This window comes from Notechis scutatus, chromosome 2 (genome assembly GCF_049901735.1).
Source record: "Notechis scutatus isolate UNSWTSFEM ecotype Mainland chromosome 2, rNotScu1.2, whole genome shotgun sequence".
In the NCBI taxonomy this organism is placed as follows: Eukaryota; Metazoa; Chordata; class Lepidosauria; order Squamata; family Elapidae; genus Notechis; species Notechis scutatus.
Genome location: NC_142010.1, coordinates 102564569 through 102585738, shown reverse-complemented (window position 1 = coordinate 102585738; position 21170 = coordinate 102564569). Strand labels below are relative to the sequence as shown.

Genomic DNA, 21170 nt, shown 5'->3' with positions numbered 1-21170 from the left:
CCAGAATATCTCAATAAATTAATAGGAACTAGGTAAGATTCAGATCACATTGTAGGTCACAATGCTTCCAGATTAAATATAACTTGGGGATTCACAAGCTTTTTTCATGATTGTATGAAGTTTTATTTTGCAGGAATCTTAAATATTGATTTGTATATTCATTTGTATATTTCTGAAACAGGCACGATACATAGAGAAGATTGAAACATAGGCATCTTTTTATTTTATTTAATATAGCAAATCAATAGCTATATTTCTTTAAAATATTTTGCTTTGATCTTCAGCTGAAAACAATTCAAGAGCAACCTAAAATATAAATAAAAACAAGACATTTCCCTTCCAAAAGCTTATATATTTTAAAAAACACAAAAGGAACAGTGGGAGGAAAATAATTTTTAAGCACTAATTCTTAAAATCATATCATATTGTTATAACAGGCAGTTTGAAAGAAAAAATCCAGGAGAAGAAGAGACAGATATATTTGATCCCTCAGTAGATTAGATGGAATGCTGTGGATACTTGAGGAAGACCCTATTTCTCATCTCTCCCCACTGCAGCTGTATATATAATAGAGTCCTATTACTGCTGTATGTCCAGCAACAGATGAGAAACTACATTTGCCATAAGTTTGAAAGTCTAGTAAGAGTTACAGTGTTGTGTTAAGATGGTTAGGCAGTGTAGGGAATTGATCCTGTGTGATTTCTAGGATTTAGTTATGGTAAGGCAGCTGAAACGAGTTTATGTGTGAACATGTTTCAGAGTGATGGCTACACAACGGATGAGAAGTTAATCTTGATTTGATTTTTACTGAAGAAATTTGCAACCACCACTTATCATTTAGCAAATGTATCTGTTGTAAAATAGACTGCAGAAATCATTTTCCTCATCTAAGTCTGGCTGTTTTGTGGAGAAGGGTCCCAAACAAGATAACATAAATACATTTCTGGTCTGCTGAGTGGTAGCAAAGATAGTCTAGGGTTAAGCTTAACATTGTCTCAATCAGTCACTCTCCTCTTTCCAGCACCAAACCTCACGAAATGTGAGGTCTGTGGTACCTGCTTCGAGACCCGCAAGGGCCTGTCCAGCCATGCTCGTTCTCACTTACGGCAGCTTGGTGTGGCTGAGTCTGAGAGCAGTGGAGCTCCTATCGACTTACTTTATGAACTGATGAAACAGAAGGGAAAAGTGGACAGCAGCCCCGTCTCTCCAAGTCTTAGCAAAAAATCTGCCTCTCCCAAAGAAAGGTCTGCAGGGTCCTCCCGGCCAACACTGCTGCTGCCTCTCGACAAAGCCTCGGAAAGGTCACAAGAGCCACCTGTAAACAAAGCAATCAAATCCCCTCCAGGTTTCACCCCCAAGAATGTTTCCCAACCAGGATCTCCCATATTCAAGAAAATGGCATCTGCTCTGCCTGGTTCTCCGCCACAAAAGAACCCTGAAGACAAAAGCCCCAAGCTACCGTTGGGCCCTCTGCAGAATTCACCTAAAACACAGTGGTCACAACTGGAGGATGAAGGCCCTTTAAATCTAAGTGAGTCTGTTTGATCCTGATGCTGCTTGCAAATAGGAGAGCTGGCTTTGCCGGTTGCTACTGCAGGGAGCTCTTTGACTTTCACATTACCTTGTAGCGTGAATCCCTGCAGGATTGCCCAGTCGGGAGACGCATTTTACAACTTTTGGCTTTACCTGGGTTACTCCAGTCACACACATCGCAACTTGTGTACATTATAGTATTTGTGACGTGCACCATATGAGCGAATAAGACAAATAGGATGCATTTGATCTGGTGCAAAGATTTCTGTTCTAAAAGAACTACTGAGGTTGAGATTATGATTCGATTAGATGGAGTATTTTTTTTTCTCCGAGTAAGTGGGTTTTGCATTTTTAAAAATCCTAAATACTTCATCTCAGCAAAAGAGGCACTTCTATGTAATTTAGCAGTCTCTTTGTCCAGCTTGTCCCTCATACTTACACAATTCCAGGTTTTGCTGCAAAGCTTTTGTGTGTGCCATTTTTATTTGTGCCCAGAGATCATATGTTTTTATGGTTGGAACTCAACGATATTTCTCCATTAAAGGGCCAGCAGGCATAAACACCATCTGCTTCTTTCTAAAATCTTGAGCAAAGTTACATTACCTTTGAAAATAATAGATTACATTCTTAGCCTCCTGGGAAGAAATAATCATTAAAAATATATAATAATTATAGAATACAAGATAGTACTTTAATGCTACTAGCATCACTAGTTTTCTGACTGAAGAATTCTTTCTAGTTTACACAACGGTCCTCCCCCAATTACATGCACATTTTTCCTTTTTGCCATCGTTGTTGGGATTTATTTTAAGATTTGTGGACTTGTGACTCATAATGGAACTTCTCTGATCTGAAACTAATTTAGCATATATTTCTGGCTTCTATATTCAGGGCTAAGTCTGTTCAGCCTTTCTGTGAAATCTGTAGAAATGGTATAAGCCATCCACTATCCTTCCGTGATTTCTTTTGCACTGGAGAGTTTTTAGTGTCTGTGCTATTGATTCAGCCTTTTTCAGCTCTTCAGTAATTGTTACTGGTAGCTTTCAGTGAGTTTCATTTAGTTTTGCATATAGGCTGAGGTAAGTAGAATTATAAAGAAAGAGCAGTTGTCTGATGGGTTTGAGCAAGGATTCTAAGATAACTTTTTATGTCTAGGAAGTGGATAAGGAATAATAATACATAAGGCTTCTGTTGTGGTTCTTTTCATTGTTGTATCAGCAGTGAAGTCCACAGCACTACTTTTATGCAAAATGTATTTCAACCTGATATATTCATCCCATCACTGAATTCTACACTAGTTTCACTGACTAAAAATTATATAGTGTATCCAAGTACTGTTTGTTGCTTTTCGGAATAAATTTAGGGCAGACACACTGTTCACAATGTAATAGTTTAACTATTTAATTACAATCCTAAAGTATGGTGCAATTCTGCATCAGTTATAACACTTAAGAGGTTGCCACCAGAAACTTTAATTTTCCAATCCTGCTCTGAGCTATTATTCATCTCTAAATGGATGTCTTCTCTAAATACTTTGTGTTCTAAAAACCTATGCTGTCTTTATTTTGAATGAAGAAATGTCAAATATTATTTTGTCTTACATATCCAATAGAAGATTTTCAAACTATAACTTGTTATTTTCTTTATGGCTTATATGGCTTTTCTGAACATTCGTGTACATTTGTCATAGGCATAAATGTAATTAATTAAAATAAGCTCTTAAAATATTAGTTCTGCAAAACCCAACTAACAACTCCTGTCAGTTTTACATTTTGTAATACATAAAAGGCACAGCACTGCAAAAGGTACGTCAGTGTCTTCTCAATCCGTCTTATTTTGAAATCAAAATGAAAGCTTATTAAATGAAGATGTTTCTAACAAATGGATAGATGGGAGAAATGATTTCTTATGGGAAGAATTCCACTCAGTTGAATGTCATTTAGCTGTGCTGACCAGATTGGTAAGGAGCTTCAAGTCATGAAATATTAGGAAAACACAAATAGCACTGTTCTGTCTGCTATCTGATTTTTCTGGCATCAATTGATATTTGGAAATTTGACATAACTAACTTTTTATTATTCCATTCTCAAAAGTAGTTACGCATACTTAAACAGCTGTTGGTTTAAGCTGAGATAGAACTAACCTATACATCAAAAAAGAGAATTTTGTTGGAAAAATTGACCTGGGTCAGTGAAAGGAAATGTTAAATATCTCTTCTGCAAAATTGTTTATTTTAACTATTAAATCTGCAGCTCTGCTAAGGGTGAATAACAAGCCTCTCCTTTGGAGTTGTTTATCAATTACTCCTATAGGTAAATATTTTTAACATGCCCTTTCTAAGAAACGAGACCTTTAGGGAAAAGTCCTTTTCAGGTTTTAAAAGGTGCTTGAGACACATTATTTATGTAATCGTATCTCTTGTGATCAATGTTTTTTTTTTCCGCAGCTGTAGATAGTGACTCGGGCAGAGAAATTGACTGCCAATTATGTGGTGCCTGGTTTGAAACCAGAAAAGGGCTGTCAAGTCACGCTAGAGCCCACCTGAGACACCTGGGAGTGAGCAATCCAGATGCTAAAGGATCTCCTATTGATGTTTTAAATGATCTCATCAAAAATGAAGACTTCAAAGGCCGTCTTTCCTCTCTCATCCATAGCGAGAGAGACTCATTAGGGGAGATTGGGAGTTCTGATGGACACAGCCCAAAGAGTACAGCTACAGCAACACCTACCACAGGCATGAAACAAGCACACTCACCAAGGCCTTTGGGCAAACAGCCATCTATACTCTCACCTCACTCCCTTCCACCATCCAAGAAGCTGAAGCCACATGGGCACAGGCTGTCACTTGTGGCCAGTCTACAAAGGAAACAGGGTCTTTCTTCCAGTGCGTACTGGGCATCAGATGCTGAGATGGCTCCACTCAATCTCTGTAGGTTCTATCAGCACTGGCTATTGTCCCCTCCTTCTCTTCCTCCTCCCCCTCTCCCCCTCTAGTTTTGTTTATGTGACATGGAGCTGTGCACTTAGAAATGCAGACCTCTTGTCATTACCTGCCTTATGTCTTATTTAACCAGTAATGGGGTGGAGAATCATACTCTTTGGCTTGCAATCTCCATTGCACTTTCCCTTCAAGGGTAAACCTTTCCCAGCTGGCCTCTGCATATATGCTGAAGTTCCTTCTCTGGGCATTTGCTCTATTTGATCAGAATAGATAACCAATCCTTGACCCAGGTATGACCCAGCGATATGCTTGTTTTCTATGCAGTTAGAAATATCAAAAGACAAGTGTGGACTCCACATAGTACCTTATAGAAAGGGAAGGGTTTGGTTTTTTTTTTTTGCTATTTAAAACATTTTTTCTTTTGCAGCCCCTGGGCCTTTTTGTGGCCCTGGGTTGGTTTCTGACTTCTCCATTTTGTAGGGCATTCACTAGCTGTATTCATTCGCTACAGAATATTGAATACCAATATGTTTCTCTTTGACACATACAGCCTTAGCTTTTAGAGAACTAGGATGAAGATTGTTTCTTTTGCCATTTATATCAGGGCTTTAACTAATGTTTTCACCATCCCATATCAGGGATGAAGGAGTGTAACTTCAAGGTAATTAAGATCATAGCTGTTTTCCTCCCTTAATGTAATTAGATAAAACCAGTCAAAGGGTCTCTTCCTACTGGTGATTTAACAATTGTTTGATTGTTCTGTATTACCTAAAGACAATTGCATGGTGGCAAATAAAGGACACTTGGTGGTTTTCCCCAAGCTTTCTGGGAGTGAGTTCTTTGATAGGGAGACTTATGTAGACATTGAATGATGGGATGGAAAATATAATTATTAATTTATACTTTGGGATTAACTGCTCAAGTGTACAATAAGCCAGTGTGCTTAATGCAGACAGGGGGGGGGGGCTTTTGTATTTTAACAGTGACTATGTGGTAACTGCCATGGAAATGTGTGAACTTCTTCCCTCAAAAGCTGAATGAAGTTGGATTAGAAGGAAACTATATAACTGTGCTATACTTTAACATTAGAAGATCTTGTATCAGCTGTGTTCACCCTTTTTTAATTGGACATTTTCTGCTGTTCTCAGTTCTTTGTCCATATTAACAGGGAGCCTTGCTTTAACCTAGATTTCATGGTGTTTTATTGGAATTATTGGTGTTTATTCTTTTGGCCAAATTTACTGAAATACCAGCTTTGCTTGTGAAAAAACCCTTGCATTATATATCTGCTTCATACTCCATATTGGACGGGAATACATAGTTGGTACCCACATCATCCTGCTTTTTCCTGCATATTTTTTTCAGTCACATTAATTTATTGGTTCTTCTTTCTTTCTTTTATTCTCAGCCTCTGGTGCAGAACCTGTGCGGGACATCAGATGTGAATTCTGTGGGGAATATTTTGAGAATCGCAAAGGGCTCTCCAGCCATGCCAGATCCCATCTACGTCAAATGGGAGTGACTGAGTGGTACGTGAACGGTTCTCCAATTGACACACTCCGAGAAATTCTGAAAAGGCGAGCTCAACCTCGGACCAGTACCTCAAGTTCCCCAGCACATGGTCAGAAGTCAATGACCCAGTCGGTTCTTGGAGGCTCTCTGGAACCCTGTAGCCCAGGAGAAAGCCACATGCCTGGGATCTCTAAGAAGGCACAGCAGCCAGGGAGCCCCATGGGACACTCGCCTACCTCTTCTCCTCCCCCAACCGCTAGAAAAATATTCTCCGGGCTTCCTTCTTCTTTGCATAAGAAATTGAAGCAAGACCAATTACGAATGGAAATCAAGCGGGAAATGATATCTGGGGGACTTCATAATGAATCGCATCTGTCTGACAGAGCCTGGTCACCACGGGAAGAGATGTCTCCACTCAATCTCTGTAAGTGTTAGTAATGGGTATTGGATGCCCACACAACATAGTTTTTTGATGCACATCTAAATGAAACCAAATTTCATAAGATATTTCATTTTTTTGTTTTTGTTTTGTTAGGCAGTGAATTTTGGATAACAGGAGACTGCATGCCATTTTGACAATTTTATCCGTGTATGCAAATGTATTTTATACTATGGAAAAGGATAGTTTTGTTTTTGATAGTTTCTTAATAAAGCAAGAAGGTTTAAAACATTTAGTAATTCCCAAAATACAGGTCTAAACAGCCAATCATTGTAGAGTAGCTTTTCCAAAACTTGAGAGCTCTCCGGATGCCCTAGACTTTAAATACTAGAATTCTCCAACCAGCATATATCCCTTGCTGAAAATCTAAAAATATGGCAACATTGGAGAACAGCTGTCCTATAAGTTGTAAATGGTTGAAGCATAAATATAGACAAATAGACAAGGTTGGATCTGCCCACCCTTATGTGACTTGAAAAATGCTGTAGAAATAAATCAGAGTGTTCTGATTTACTGCTAGTTCCTTGTTTGTTAAACATTTTCTGTGTGTGTCTTTCTCTAAGCTGCTCGTGCAGACCCTGTCCGGGAAATTCGTTGTGAATTTTGTGGCGAGTTTTTTGAGAACCGGAAGGGGTTGTCCAGCCATGCCAGGTCTCACTTACGTCAGATGGGAGTAACTGAATGGTCAGTCAATGGATCTCCCATTGATACATTACGTGAAATCATAAAGAAAAAGAACAAGCCGTGCTTGATAAAGAAGGAGCCAAACACAATGAGCATTGAGCTTCCCACAGCTATGGGAGACGATGGAGCTGATCCTAAATTGCCTGGGAAAATTCTGCAGCCCATGACATTGTCTCCACTGGGCGGAAAGACTGGAAAACCACATCTTGGTCGGGATATGTCCTTGTCCCTACTCAAGTCACAGGAGGGATTCTTGGCACCACTCTCTGCTAAACGGCCACTATCAGATGAACGACTGAGTGGCCATGAAATGAAACATAAAACATACATCCAGACCGAATTGCCATTCAAAGCCAAGTTGTTACATGAAAAGCCCACTCATACATGTAAGTGCTATCGAGGTACAGGGAAAGGATTTGAAAGGGATTCAAATAAAATTTGGAATTCGGTGACAGGGCTTTTCTTTGTGAAATTGAATTGCTTTCTGACTTGGTAGAGTGAAAAAGATGGGATGATTAAATAGTAAACCAGGCACAGATGCCAAAGTAACTCTCGGTATTTTATTTTGTTTTATAATAACTTCAAGCCTGTAGTAGTAGTATACTCAGCGGTTTTTTACAAGCTCTTTAGTGCAAATCATTATCTATTGGGATAGTTTTAAGGTGTATAATTGTGAGCATATCTTTCTTCCTTTCTGTATGTTTAATTCTCCCACCCTGTCATCATGGTTGATAAAGAAGTTTCATCATTTGCAGAAGTGAGTATTAAGCAAACAAATAAATAAACTACTGTCTTTCAATCATAGTTCCATGCCCTCAAAATGGCCAAAAGGTATTTGCAGCATAACTCTTTTCATGGAAAGAATAATGAGTTTACTTAGCTTGTAAGTATGATATTAAGAGTTGGAGAAAACAGTGCTTTAGGGTTTTCAAACAGAACTTTTCAAAAGCCTTAATCCTGAGTAATATTTAGGGAGACATAGAAATCATGAGATGGAACAGGTAAGGGTATCATTCAAATTCTGAACTGCTGATTAAGCCCTTTATTGAGGATTTTGCTCAGTCTGGCTCCCTGCCTTTTCTGCTTCCAGCCAGTGAAGCCTGCTGTGAACTCTGTGGCCTCTACTTTGAGAACCGCAAAGCACTAGCCAGCCATGCTCGGGCACATCTCAGACAGTTTGGCGTAACTGAATGGTGTGTGAATGGATCCCCAATTGAGACTTTAAGTGAATGGATCAAGCATCGCCCCCAGAAAGCGGGAGCCTATCGCAGCTACATCCAAGGTGGCCGGCCCTTTGCAAAGAAGTTCCGCAACGCTGCTCACCTGCGTGATGGTGATGCCTCTGGGAAGAGAGTTGCTCTGAGCCTGCATGCAGGCAGCCCTTCACTGATGAGCAGAAGCCTAAGTGGGGAAATGATGCCAAACGAGCACAGTAAAGGTGTGGATGGTTGTGGCAGCAGTGAGCGACCTGCAATCACGTCCCCTTTGTCGCTTGTAAAGGTGGAAGAGCATCAGCAACATAACATCAACAGTGAGTCGTTGCTCTTAGATTGCCAGCAGAAGATGCATTGCAAAGCTTGCTGGAGAGAAAGGTCTTGGTAGAGGAGGTATTAGCTTCCTTGTGGGGAGGTGGGTATACTGGCAGGGATTTGAGTGCTGGTACTTTGTAAATGCCTCACTGCCTGTGCCTGGTGGTTCAAATGGTTTGAGTAGTTATAGTAAAGCACTTGAGTAAGGTTAATTAAGAGACCGTTAGGTTAAAAGCTCCGATAATGTTGTATTCCAAAATGGGCAGAAAATCTGATGTGACTTTCAAGACTCCCTTTTCTTATCCGCCTTTCCAGCACTGACTTTCCTGAATACATTTAATATTAAAAAGTCCTTTTTATTCAACCTCTATCTGATCTGCAATTGATTTACTATATTCCATCACACTTTTTGAACTGACAGACCTTTCTCTTCATTAGAGTTTGAACGGAGGCAGGCAAAGCCCATTGAGGCTCCTCTACATAGGGAAGAGGAATCCAGTGACTTGCAACAGAGGGCTGAAGAGGTCCGCCAGCCAGCCCCCAGAGTAAGACCAGTGCCCTCTTTGGTTCCTAGGCCACCACAGACTTCCTTGGTGAAATTTGTGGGCAACATCTACACACTAAAGTGCAGGTTTGTCTCATTCTTCTATTGTATTAATTTCCAAATTCAATATATTAATCATGGGATTATCTGTGGCTACACCATGCATCTGTGTGACCTCAGACAATTTTTCTTTTCTGAAACCTCTTTAGAAACAAAGAGATAAATTGGGAATCTCAATAGATCTTTTTGCATATATAAAGTTTCACTCTTTGGCATTCTAATGACACTAATTGACATTATGTTCTTTGCAGATTTTGTGAAGTGGAGTTTCAAGGACCCCTCTCCATCCAAGAAGAGTGGGTGCGGCATCTTCAGCGCCACATTTTGGAGACTAACTTCTCCAAGGCTGATCCGTTGCGAAGTGGGACTGATATGCCTGCAGCAGCACCTGTAGCTGAAGCCCAATAGCAAAGCTCTTAGGAAGCACCAGCATTCCAGGCTTTCTGCCTTACATTTCCAAATGTACAAGAATAATGTTGAACAAATAGGAGTGAACACAACGTTTGTTTTTCTGGGTTCTATAGTTTCGCTACAGAGTCCAGGTATTATTCATAGACTTAATTTGGACTTTCAGAGGCTAAGAGAAGAGTCCAGAGTTTGAGCACTAAACAAAACCAAGTTGGGTTGTTTTTTTTTTTTTTTTTTTTTTGGAGATGTCCTTATTGATAGCAGTGGCATTCCACACTAGAGCTTCTTGTGTGTGTACTGTCTGCACAGAGGGAGGATGGGTTTTTTTTTTTAAAGCAAAAAAGAATTGTCCTTAACCTCCCAGTAAATGCAATTTTTTCCAAAGACACACTCTCCTCACACGGAGAAAACATTTCACTCGCTCTGTTGCAGTTCAGGCTGTAGAAGATGTTTTGGTGAGAGAGATGAATGTGAGGTTCTAGTGAAAGTTGTGAACATGGGGGTCATTTTGAGCCCAAACATAATCTGGGAGGGTAGAAGAAGAGCTAATTTGCTGTGTGGGGGAAAGCTATTGATTCTATATGTGACCTTAATATATGTTTGATTCCTTAGATGACAAGTCTTTAGTTTCTGTGGACGTTGGATCCTGTTGTGCATGTTCACATCCTCTAATTGTGTGTAATGGGGTACTCCATCCCAGTACGTTATAGGGGAAATCAAGAACTTCTTGACCATATACGTTTGCCTCTTCCTTACTTCCTAATGTCAATTGGTTATCCTTGTTTCCTGTGGAATTTTATATGTAGGTAATCCTACTCTGCAATACTATGGCAGTTTGATTTTGGTAGAGGGATAAGATTCTCTTTTATCTTAAGCCTTGGGCTAATGATTGACCTCTGCCTGAAGATGACATGTCCTTCTGGCCAGTTCTGAATTAATAAGTTATATCCAGGAGCGACTGAAGAACTTGCCGCACAGACTTCTGGACTTCTTGTTGGAGGGGCTTTATATGTTGTTTCCTTTCTAGCAGGCACTTGGTGCAGTTCCCGGATCAGCAACAGTAAGTCCTACTGGAATTTCTGCTTTCCTGTTTTCGATTACCGTTGCCGTCTTCTTTCTCTTCATTGAACCTCAACTTTTTAAACTCTAGTTTTGTGTAGAAATAATGAGCGTTTGTTTTTATTTGGAACTCAAGCTGATCAAAGCTAGAAGAGAAATTACCTTTTAACTTTTTCAATAGGCATATTCTGGTTATTATTGTACCTAGGAATATGTATATTAGATTAAACTCTGTTCTGGAAACAAAATGGAGAAACTGAATGTGTGCTTTTTGAGTCTTTGTAGAAATATGAAATAAGTGAGGGAGAGAGAGAGAGAAAGAAACAGAGACAGACAGACAGACAAACCTGGAGTTTATGTAGAGGGAATTATAAGAGTGGATATGGAAACAATTTCCTGAAAAAGTCCTAGATCTTACCACCTAGCATATATTGAAGCATTGTGTGCTTTCTCATTCTGCTTTTCTCTTAATGAAAAAACTAAGCTTTTGAAAAATGTTGTTCATTATCCAAGATATTTTCACAACTAATGTGGCATAGGAGATTGTAAACTAAATTTCTTAGGGCAATTAAAACAATAATTAAGGTCTTGCATTTTTAAGGGATCAGTAGTGTCAGTAAGCTCATTTTTATCAAGAGGACATTTATTTTGAGATGCAATTTTTCCCTCTAATAGTTAAAGTATTAATCCATGTACTTTCCTTTGATAGTTAAAATATTAATTCAGTCACCCCTTAAGGTATGAAATGATCTTAATCTAAAACCAGAATTTCCATGTCAAAGGAGTTTTCCCCTCCACATGTAACTACAATACCGAAAGCTACAATAACAAGGCATTTTGTAACAATAACCACTTTAGTGAGCTGAATACATTCCTTTGCAAAGTTTAAATGTTGATTTTAGTTCAATTGAAAATTGAATAGTGAAAATCACTAAGATTAGTGAGGTCATAACCAGAAAAATGGTAAACAAATCAAGATGCAAGCCTTACTGCTCTATAATATGCATGCAATATCATACAGGTAGTCCTCAAGATACTGATCTCTCTTTTTTTTTGATAAAAGTTTTATTTGGGTTTTCATAAAGCATAATACAAATAAAATATCTTTTTGAGAGCAGCATGATTCCAGGTTATCACATCTCCATACAGACATAATCTCAGTTACATATTCATCTTTGTATTCAATTTCATATCTTGTCTCTATTTTATCAATTTCTCAATAATTTTTCCCTTCCCTTACTTTCCTCAACCTTATTTATGATTATTTCATTCCTTTCTAATTCAATTACATATCTTTTTCTAAATTTCTATATCTTTCTAGTCATTATATTTGTACTTTTGTCTGTCCTGTTTACAATTTCATACATTCTTTTTCCATCATCATCCCGAAAGGGAAAATAAAAAAAACAATTCCCTCCCCTTCCAGGCATTGAAAAGCAAGGTTTCCCCTATGATTACCAAGTAGAGTGTGTCACCTTTATATCTTATAATTGTTATCCTTTCAAATCTCATTAAACATTTAATTTATACATTATATAATTATAACATTCAATTTCTAATATCTATTTTATATCATATAACTCTTATCAACCTAATTCCACTTGGTACTTTCCCTTAAAAATACACACTAAATTCTAAAAAAAGAAAAATTATATAACAATAATGAATCAAGTGGTTATTCTATTCCAATTCATCCTGACAACTGATATTGATTTCATTATAAATCTTTTACATTTCTTTTCAATTGTATTTTATACAATGTATTTTAAGAACAATTAAAGTATTTTCATTCCTTCCTCTTATTCCCTCTTCTTTTACTTTTATTCCCTTTCTCTCTTTATTTCATTTAATTATTAGCAAACATTCCATTACATAACAATACCAGTTTTGTCTTTCACTTTAATCCGTTTCATATTTTCTAGCTCATTACTATTTCCAATATAACAACACTATATCTTGTACCCTTGCAGAATCCTCTTTTAATTTATATTTTAACCATTATCTTTATGTCTTTTAAATAGGCGAATACCTTTAATCCTTGTATGTTTCCGCTGTTTATTTCCTGTTTCTGTCCCTTATAACTTCTTTTCCTTTTTATCTTTCCCCTCTTTTTCTTATCACCCTTTTTGTCCCCCTCTTTCTCTGATTCTCCCCTCTGTAATCCTCTTTTCTGCTTCTTCCTAATGTTATATTTACTTTTCAGACTATTCTTTTTTTTTTAGTTGTTTCCTCAGATCTTGAATTTTTAACTCCCTTTCCCCCCTTTTTCCATTTTACCCCACATTGAATTGTTTGGTCGCCAAAAATGGCTTCTTCTTTGTCCAGCCCTTCTTGTTCTTCAAGCATTTCTTGTTTTTCATAGTTCATAATCTCCATTTCTAAGAATTGAAGTGTGAAGCCAAAGGATCCTTCTCCCTCTTGCGACTATTCTTTTAAGTTCCATTTTTAATTCCTCAAGGAGTACTGCCATTTTAAGCACTTTTAAACGACCACCCGATTAATTTTAATTCAAACCACTAAAAATCCAACACCCAAAATTCCAAAAATCACCAAATAATCCAAAACTGTTTCTTCTTCTTTTTTCCACTTTCTCTTTCCCAGGGCTCTGTTATCTTGTAACAAAGTTTCAGTTACAATATATCCTTTGGAAGTCTTGTTAAAATTTCACAGTTAATTCTTTTTATTTCCAGGTGGTACTCTCTGTTGTTTCCAAGTTCCACCCTTTCTTTTTTCCTCCACTTTCCTCCTTTTGAAGGCTTTAGAATATCCAGAAAGTCTTTATTTTCCCTTTAACACTTTAATTTCAGCTTAAAATTGCCTGTTAGTGTCAAAGAAAATTAACACAAATTTCTTACTTAAATCTCTTCTTTTTAGCATTCAAAGCCAATTGCAACTGTCCATGTGAGAAAGAAAAAGTACTTTTTCCTTTTCCGACTCTTTTCCGCCTCTTTAAAAATCTTTTAGGAATAACATTCTTAATAATTTTAGTTCCAGGGTACCTTGCTTAGATGTTATTTCTGCTTAGGCCGGTCTGTCAAGCTCTCCCCTTTGTCTTCCCTCCTGCTCAATCTTGTCTGGTTGGGTTCCTCTTTGAGATGGCCATTTCTGACCGCCGCTGCAACCGCCTTCGGGAAAGGTAGTAATGACCAGCCGAGGAGGAGAGATGCGGCTCCCCTCGACTCAGCTGGCGGTCTCCCCCCTCTTCGCCACCTCTACAGGGTGACTTCAGTCCCAAATCCAAAGGATCAGGGCGCTCCAGCAGCGAACACGGATCGAAACCACGTATGATCGCGGATTTTGGTGTATCGCTGAAGAAGCCCAAACTGGAAGTCCACACAACTGATCTCTTAAATTCAAGATGCAACTGGCCATTCAAATTGACGACAGACTCCAAAAACTGTTTATAATGATATTCTGAATGTATGGCTACTGTAATGCGCCCAAGTCATTTGCCGTTATGACTGACCTCAAGAAACGTTGCAACACACACACACACACACACACACACACCACTGTGTACCCACAGATCTTAGTGCTGCTCCTCTCCCACACCCATTGCACACTTACCTCTTGAAGATCTGTGAACTTTATGTTAGGAAAGGCTAATCATCCCTGGACCACAGGACTGCATCCCAGAAGTGGCCACTATTTTCAGTGCACCAAAAATTCCTTGCAGAAATAGCAGCTGCTTCTGGAGCTTTCTGTCTCAATCAGCTGACAGTTGGGAGACTGCAGGCCTCTCCTATTCTTGTTAGGCTTTGAGGAAGCCAGCTCCTTGCATGAAAAAGTGGCAGCTCCAGAACAAGCTTCCCAAAACCTTTCCCTTCCTGACTGTCAGCTGATTGGGGCAGAGGCCTAGCTGGACTCCTTCTTTTGAAATGGGAATCGGATAGGAGGAAGCAGGCAGAATATTATGTAATATTGAAAAATGCTATTCAAGCTTTTCAAAAGAAAAACACAAATCATAAATATTGATTTAACTATCCATTGTTTCTGAAACTCAGAAAGAATCTGAGAATCTGTGAGAATCTTATCATGATCCTATACAGGTTCTGTGCTTATATCTTAATGTAAAATCAGTTGCGTTGATTTGCTGCAGTAGTTGCTTTCTATAAAAAGCATGTAGGGGTCATAAAATATAAAATATGTTTCTTGTTTTATTTCATATTAGCTTTGATAGCCACACAGAGGCAAAATATGGACTGATTTGGTTTAGCTAAGCTTTGCACTTCCTTAAAACTAGAAAATCGCTTCACATGTACTGATAGAACAAAGATCTTTATTAAAGGAACAAATATGCCTTCCCACAAATATAGTCAAAAACCATAAAGCTCATTGTGAATAGAGTTCCTTCATTCAGAAAAAAAGTCATAATGGTGTGTTGATATAGGGTTACTATACCCAACTCTAGTCATTCAGTTACTATTGCATGTATTTCTTTAAAATTTGGCTAATGGTATATTAATAGAAGAAGTTAAGCATAATTAAAGAAACAATCTAATTGAAGGGGTCAGACTAATCAGTAGAAGAAAAAAGTAATTCAAATAGTATATTCAAATTAATGGATCAAAAATGGGAAGAATATGTATAAAAACAGTACAACATGATTAAATGACATGCATTTCAATCCATAAATAGATTTGTTACATCTTAAACATTTGCCTCAGGAATATTTCACTGGATGAGTTAAAATAAATATTTAACTGGGTGAGTTTTAGAAGATTAGACACACAATATACATAGGTGTAGATAAAAATATTAGCATGCATGACTAGGATTGGTGAGCAGGAAACAATACCATGAGACAGTTATCAGAATATAGCAGGCAGTAGTACTGCTAGATTTGGGATAGAAATCTCTGGGTGACCATTACACATTGCAAACGATATTGTGGTCTTTTGGATTTTTGCAGCTCAAATTTACATCCTCAGATACTTGTGTTTCCAGGTGTAATTCAAAGTACAGGTTGCCATCTATAAAAACATACATGTCTCAGTACCACTTTTCTCTGGTATTCACTGCCTGACCTATTATATCTGGCAGGGTTGATATATTTCTGTTAAACAATGCCATCTGAATTCTAGAGAAATGCCTTGGAATGTTATCACTTCTGGACTCTGGAAAACATTGCTACTCTGCTCAGCCCTATCCTTCCCACTTGCTTTTAGAAAGGTGGTGAAAAATTGGGCTTTTCAAATAGGCCATGAGCTGGTGTGTGATAACACTGAATGATGTATAGTGATTTTTTTAAAACATCAGTCACCTTGAAGGTTTCCAATTTAGTGGCTTAATAATACATAGCCCAAAAGGCATTAAGAGTTGTTAACCTAATCCTGCGTAGCTTTTTCTCCGGTAACATCACACTACTAACTACAGCATACAAAACATTTGCTAGACCAATACTTGAATACAGCTCATCAGTCTGGAATCCTCATTACATAACAGATATTAATACAGTCAAGAAAGTCCAGAAATATTTCACGAGAAGAGTTCTCCACTCCTCTACTCATAGCAGAATACCTTATGCCACCAGAGTTGAAATTTTAGACCTAGACAATCTAGAACTACGCCGCTTTCGGTCCGATCTAAGTATAGTACATACAATTATCTACTGCAATGTCCTACCTGTCAATGAATACTTCAGCTTCAACCACAACAATACAAGAGCACACAATAGATACAAACTCAAGGTAAACCGCACCAAACTTGATTGCAGGAAATACGACTTTAGGAACAGAGTGGTCAATGTCTGGAATACTCTACCTGACTCTGTGATTTCTTCCCCAAATCCCAAAAACTTTAACCTTAGAATGTCTACTATTGACCTCACCCCTTTCCTAAGAGGTCTGTACGGGGCGTGCATAAGTGCACCAACGTGCCTACCGTCCCTGTCCTATTGTTTCTTTTTTATTAGTATCCATTTCATGTATTCATAACCATGCTCATCCTTATACATGTTAACTAATACTTGCTTGACAAATAAATAATTAAAATAAATAAATAAACTTGAATAAATAGGTAACTTTAGCATACATTTCATTATAATCTGGAATCAGAGTATGGAAAAAGCCTTTAACACACTAGTGAAACACACTTTTAAAAAGTGAGGCTTAATTTACAGAAGTACACTACAGCATGGATTATTTTACTCATCAGTTCACAACAGTTGATTTCACAGATAATGCTTTACTAAAGAAATTACGTCTAAGTCCCATTGTTGGACTTAGGTTAAGTTTTTCAAGTGTGCATTCTCAGTATGTCATTTTTTAAATTGACACTTTTATTGCTACACATTTTTACATATATTTATAAAAAATTACTATTTTAAAATTAATATTAGGGAAATAACTTCCATTTGAATTTTTCTGAACTTTTCATCAGATAAGATGATGAAAACAAAAAATGGAGGAAAAAAATAGAATTGAAATCAGAGTTGTTCAGTCAGCTTTAAGATAGATATAGGATTGGGCTACAAACATTCTAATTAAATATAATAAAAGGTATGTCCTCTCAAATTTATTGAAATAAAAATCCTGATATGTCCATCAGTCAGTAATCCTCAGGATGGTGAAGTTGTTTGAAATTGGATTCAGATCCAGGAATCCCAAAGTATATTTGTTGCCCATAAGGTTCAGGCACCCAGGTTGTCATGGAACTGGAAAGAATTTAGTTCCTGAATTTGAGAAATATTCAATGTCTTTGAAAAATGGTTTATGTAACCCCCATCCCCCCCACAAACCAACAAACCACAAGTTCTTCAGGCAAAGCAAAAAGCATTTTACTAAGCAGAAGTCAAATCTTTATATTTGGTGCAGAAATAAATGACACATACATTTGATACATCAGCATAAAAATCAAACTATAAAAGCCATTGATTAAAAATGAAAAAGTAGACACCCTTAAAATATGTTGCATCTTTTTTCCCACCCAGGGAAAAGAGGAGATGCAACATATTGTTTCTTTAACACCTGCAACACACTCAATGACTTCAGCAAAGGAAATAGTTTTGCTCAAAGAAAAAACATGGTTTCCTAAACTTCAAAAGAAGACAATGCTATGCTAAAGGCTTAATATCACCTTTATTAAAATGCTAATAATGAAATATAAAATTCCAGGTAACAAATTCCCTATATGTTTCTCAAAATATTAATTTGCTAATTCACCTTTTAATTAATTAAGCAAGTGAACAGTTAACATTTGACATCGCTTGGGATCTATGGTGGGAGCGTTCTGTGGGGTAAACTAAGAATTATGGCAACACTGGATTGTAGGTATTGAATGGGTGCCTTGAATAAGACAACATCCAAGCCGGGCAAGGGCAATAAATGCTTCACCCACTCCAATCTGCCATCCAAGTCCCAAGCATTTTGATTTCCTTGAAAGGTTTCCCTGTTTCTTGTCAGGGAGAAATTATTTTAGTTAATTTCTGTTAATTTCTCTTAAACATTCATGAAAATTTCAGCAGCTTTGATTAATATACATAGAGACACGTACCTTTAAGGTTCCACTAATAACTGCTCTAAGGCCACCTTAGTTTTCAATACTACATCTTTCTGAGAAGTTAATTCACCCAGAAGTTGCTTACAGCTGTTTGAGGTGTCATTAAGAAAGATTTTAAAAACAAATTATACATTTGCAACAAATTCAGCTAAATAGCAATAGCACTTAGACTTATATACCGCTTTATAGTGCTTTACAGACCTCTAAGCAGTTTATACACTTAGCATATTGCCCACGACAATTTGGGTCCTTATTTTACCCATCTCAGAAGAATGGAAGGCTGAGTCAACCTTGAGCCTGGTGAGATTTGAACTGCCAAATTGCAGGCAACCGGCACTGGGCTGAAGTAGCCTGCAGTACTGCTTTCTAGCCACTGTGCCACCATGGCTCATGTAAAATCCTGTTTATAAAATAAAGTGTGTGTGTGTGGGGGGGGGGGAATGTTGTCAAATGCAATAATGTGATTTACTTACCAATCAGTACTTGGGGGAATATGAAAAATAGGGTATCCCTTACCTCCATGTGGGGGTGATGAAAAGGAGAAAATCCCACAAGTTTTATTTTGCAGGCCAGCATTTTTGATCACATAAAGCTTGAGCTGAACAGGAGTATGCTCTCCTAGCCCATCCCATATCCATTTGTTGCATTAAAAAATTGCAAAAGAAACAGAAGTCATGGCTGCTTAAAAATAAGAAGTCCACAAAGATTCTGAAAAAAACTTCATCAGGCCAGTTCCAAGAGTCTGTCAAAGTCAGCAACAGTTCATTTCCCCATCTGTTATGAAATCAGGCACTTTTTAAGCCTCATGAAATCTCCCAGCTAGAATGGATGGATCTAGTCAACTCAGAACTGTGCTCTCTACCACTGCTGCCTTCCAGAGCTCACTTTACTGCTTCTGTAAGGATAGAAACAATTTGGCAATTCATCTTGCCCGAACTGAAAGAACCTTCTCATAAGCAATAGCAAAGAGAACAAGTGCAAAACTGAACAACACAATGTTCTTCACTAGTCTACACTCCTTAGCAGCCTGATAAGTGATTGCCTTTAGTAATAAAAGAAATGGGACCCAAAAGTGAAATGACCAGATCTGTATACTGCTTCAAGTCTGGACTAGCTAGAAGCCATGCTTCTTAAGTGGCTATACGCTAATTTGTAAAGGATTGAGTCCGACATTCAAGGAGAATGGTAGCATCTCCTGAGGAACAAAAGAGTCAATGGAAAACCCATAATCAATTCTTTAAATATTTGAACAAGACCGTAGAAGCCAAAGCTCTTGGGTATCCAATTGTACCACAAGCAACAGGGTCCAGTTGTTTAGTGCCTACCCCCTCTTGGATCCTCGTTGTCTGCCTCTTCCAAAGATGTGGGAGTGAAGTAACAATTTTTGTGCCTACTTTGATGCAGGCTGATCTGAGCCCTGAGGGGTGCTGCACTGCAATCCTGGGACAGGTAATATAATTAGATAAAAACTATCTGAGCCCAGCCATGGCCCACCAGATGCTCCCACTTGCTCGTTCCACAGGTTTTGTTTGGGTGTCATTCTGTAGCAGTACTGTAGTTTTATATTGAAAACATGGGGCCTCAATAGGAAGCAATCCCAGAGATTTAAAAAGCAGCCAATACTTGAAGGCTGTCAGCTCCTACTTCAGAGCCCCTACTTAAAAGTCTGAATCAGATTTAGCAAGATTTTTAGCCAGACTCTTTCAAGGGGTGTTTCGTTATTAGAGAACGATGCTGCATTGCAGTAGATTGTATTGCAGAGTCCAGTCTAATGAAAAGGCAGTAGCCTTTATCTCACTGCCAAGAGCTATTTTCTCTTGTCAGGCAGCCATGCTTTTATATATTCACTGTAGTTAGCAGGCTAAAATTTGCAGAGCAATGAATCTCTTTGGCTCGAAAGGACTATTTGCAGATCTGTGCTGTAGCACAAGAATTAAAACAAACCCGAAACTGGACCTGGAAGGGCAAGCAATGACTAATCAGTTCTGTAACTCCCAAGAAAACAATACTGTGTGGGTTATGTCTCTGAAGTCAACAGGAGTTGACTCGAAAGTTTTAATTAATGTCAATCTCGACTTGCATATAACCCGGGATAAATCTATGTAACGATCCTTCAAATGGTTTCAATTTAATCCAACATAAGAACGAACTATGATCCCAGAGGTACCTCGATTGGAAACTTTTTTTTCCCTACCGAACAGCCTATTTATTGATTTTCTGAACTGATTATGGGCCGTCAATTTCGACTTCTAACCACCCCACTGATATCCTCCATGAGCTTATTACGCCGGTGTTCTGCACGAGGGGGCGGCTCAAGCGATTCCCACAAGTAGCCAAGCGAGATGGGCCCGGCCTACACAAAACACGTCGCTCGATGCGCAGTATCGCAATCCCCGCCGGGTGTCATCGCGGACCGCCTCCTTTTCTTTTTTCTTTTCTTTTCATCGCCCGCTGGGACCGCCTGCGATACCGCTTAATGGCTGCTCCTCCCCCCTCGTTCTCGGGGAACGGACGCTCAAGCATTTCAAAGGCTCTTCAGGGACCGAAGGAAGGAAGGGAGTTCGCCGCACACAAGGACTTCGCACCCCCCCCCCTCCCCATTGTGCGCACTTGTGTTGTGGGCGACACAACAGGTTGTACATTCCGATGGGCAGCTCCCGATAAAAGGCGCGCTCATCCTAGCCAAGCCAAGAATTCAGCGGCGGCTCCCATTTCAAGGCGTGAAAGAAACACCGTTACCCTCTAGAAAACAGCGTAGGCAAATTAGCCCCCGACAATAAAGCCCGTTAAAACTGATAAAGAGTTTAGCCCTCGCTGAGGACATCGAGCGGAAGACATTATTTGCTTGGCGGGCTAAAACTGACACCCCACTTTACCTACCGCTCACCCAATAGATCTGACGGACGTTTTCCTTACCGAGTGAGCTGCGGAGCTTTGGACCCACACGGCCCAATAGAACCG

At 38.6% G+C, this 21170-nt stretch overlaps 1 protein-coding gene and 1 long non-coding RNA gene across 15 annotated transcripts in view; one reads left to right on the top strand and one right to left on the bottom strand.

Moving 5' to 3' along the window:
• Nucleotides 1-10957, top strand: part of WIZ (WIZ zinc finger) — a 62968-nt gene extending 52011 nt beyond the window's left edge. For 10 of the 14 annotated variants that reach the window (XM_026676977.2, XM_087955643.1, XM_087955642.1 and 7 more), the window contains 7 exons: nt 1022-1531; nt 3980-4462; nt 5883-6410; nt 6989-7495; nt 8200-8640; nt 9077-9269; nt 9494-10957. In XM_026676977.2, the coding sequence (XP_026532762.2) occupies nt 1022-1531; nt 3980-4462; nt 5883-6410; nt 6989-7495; nt 8200-8640; nt 9077-9269; nt 9494-9650 (2819 nt within the window). In that variant the 3' untranslated portion in view covers nt 9651-10957. The other 4 variants (XM_087955648.1, XM_087955647.1, XM_087955645.1 and 1 more) reach the window with 3 other exon arrangements.
• On the bottom strand, nt 1197-21167 carry LOC148132150 (uncharacterized). The gene is made up of 3 exons (XR_015747638.1): nt 21126-21167; nt 1973-2136; nt 1197-1315 (listed from the first exon to the last, which is right to left on the bottom strand). It is a non-coding gene; the product is annotated as an uncharacterized LOC148132150 (long non-coding RNA).
• Between the last annotated feature and the right edge of the window lie 3 nt (nt 21168-21170).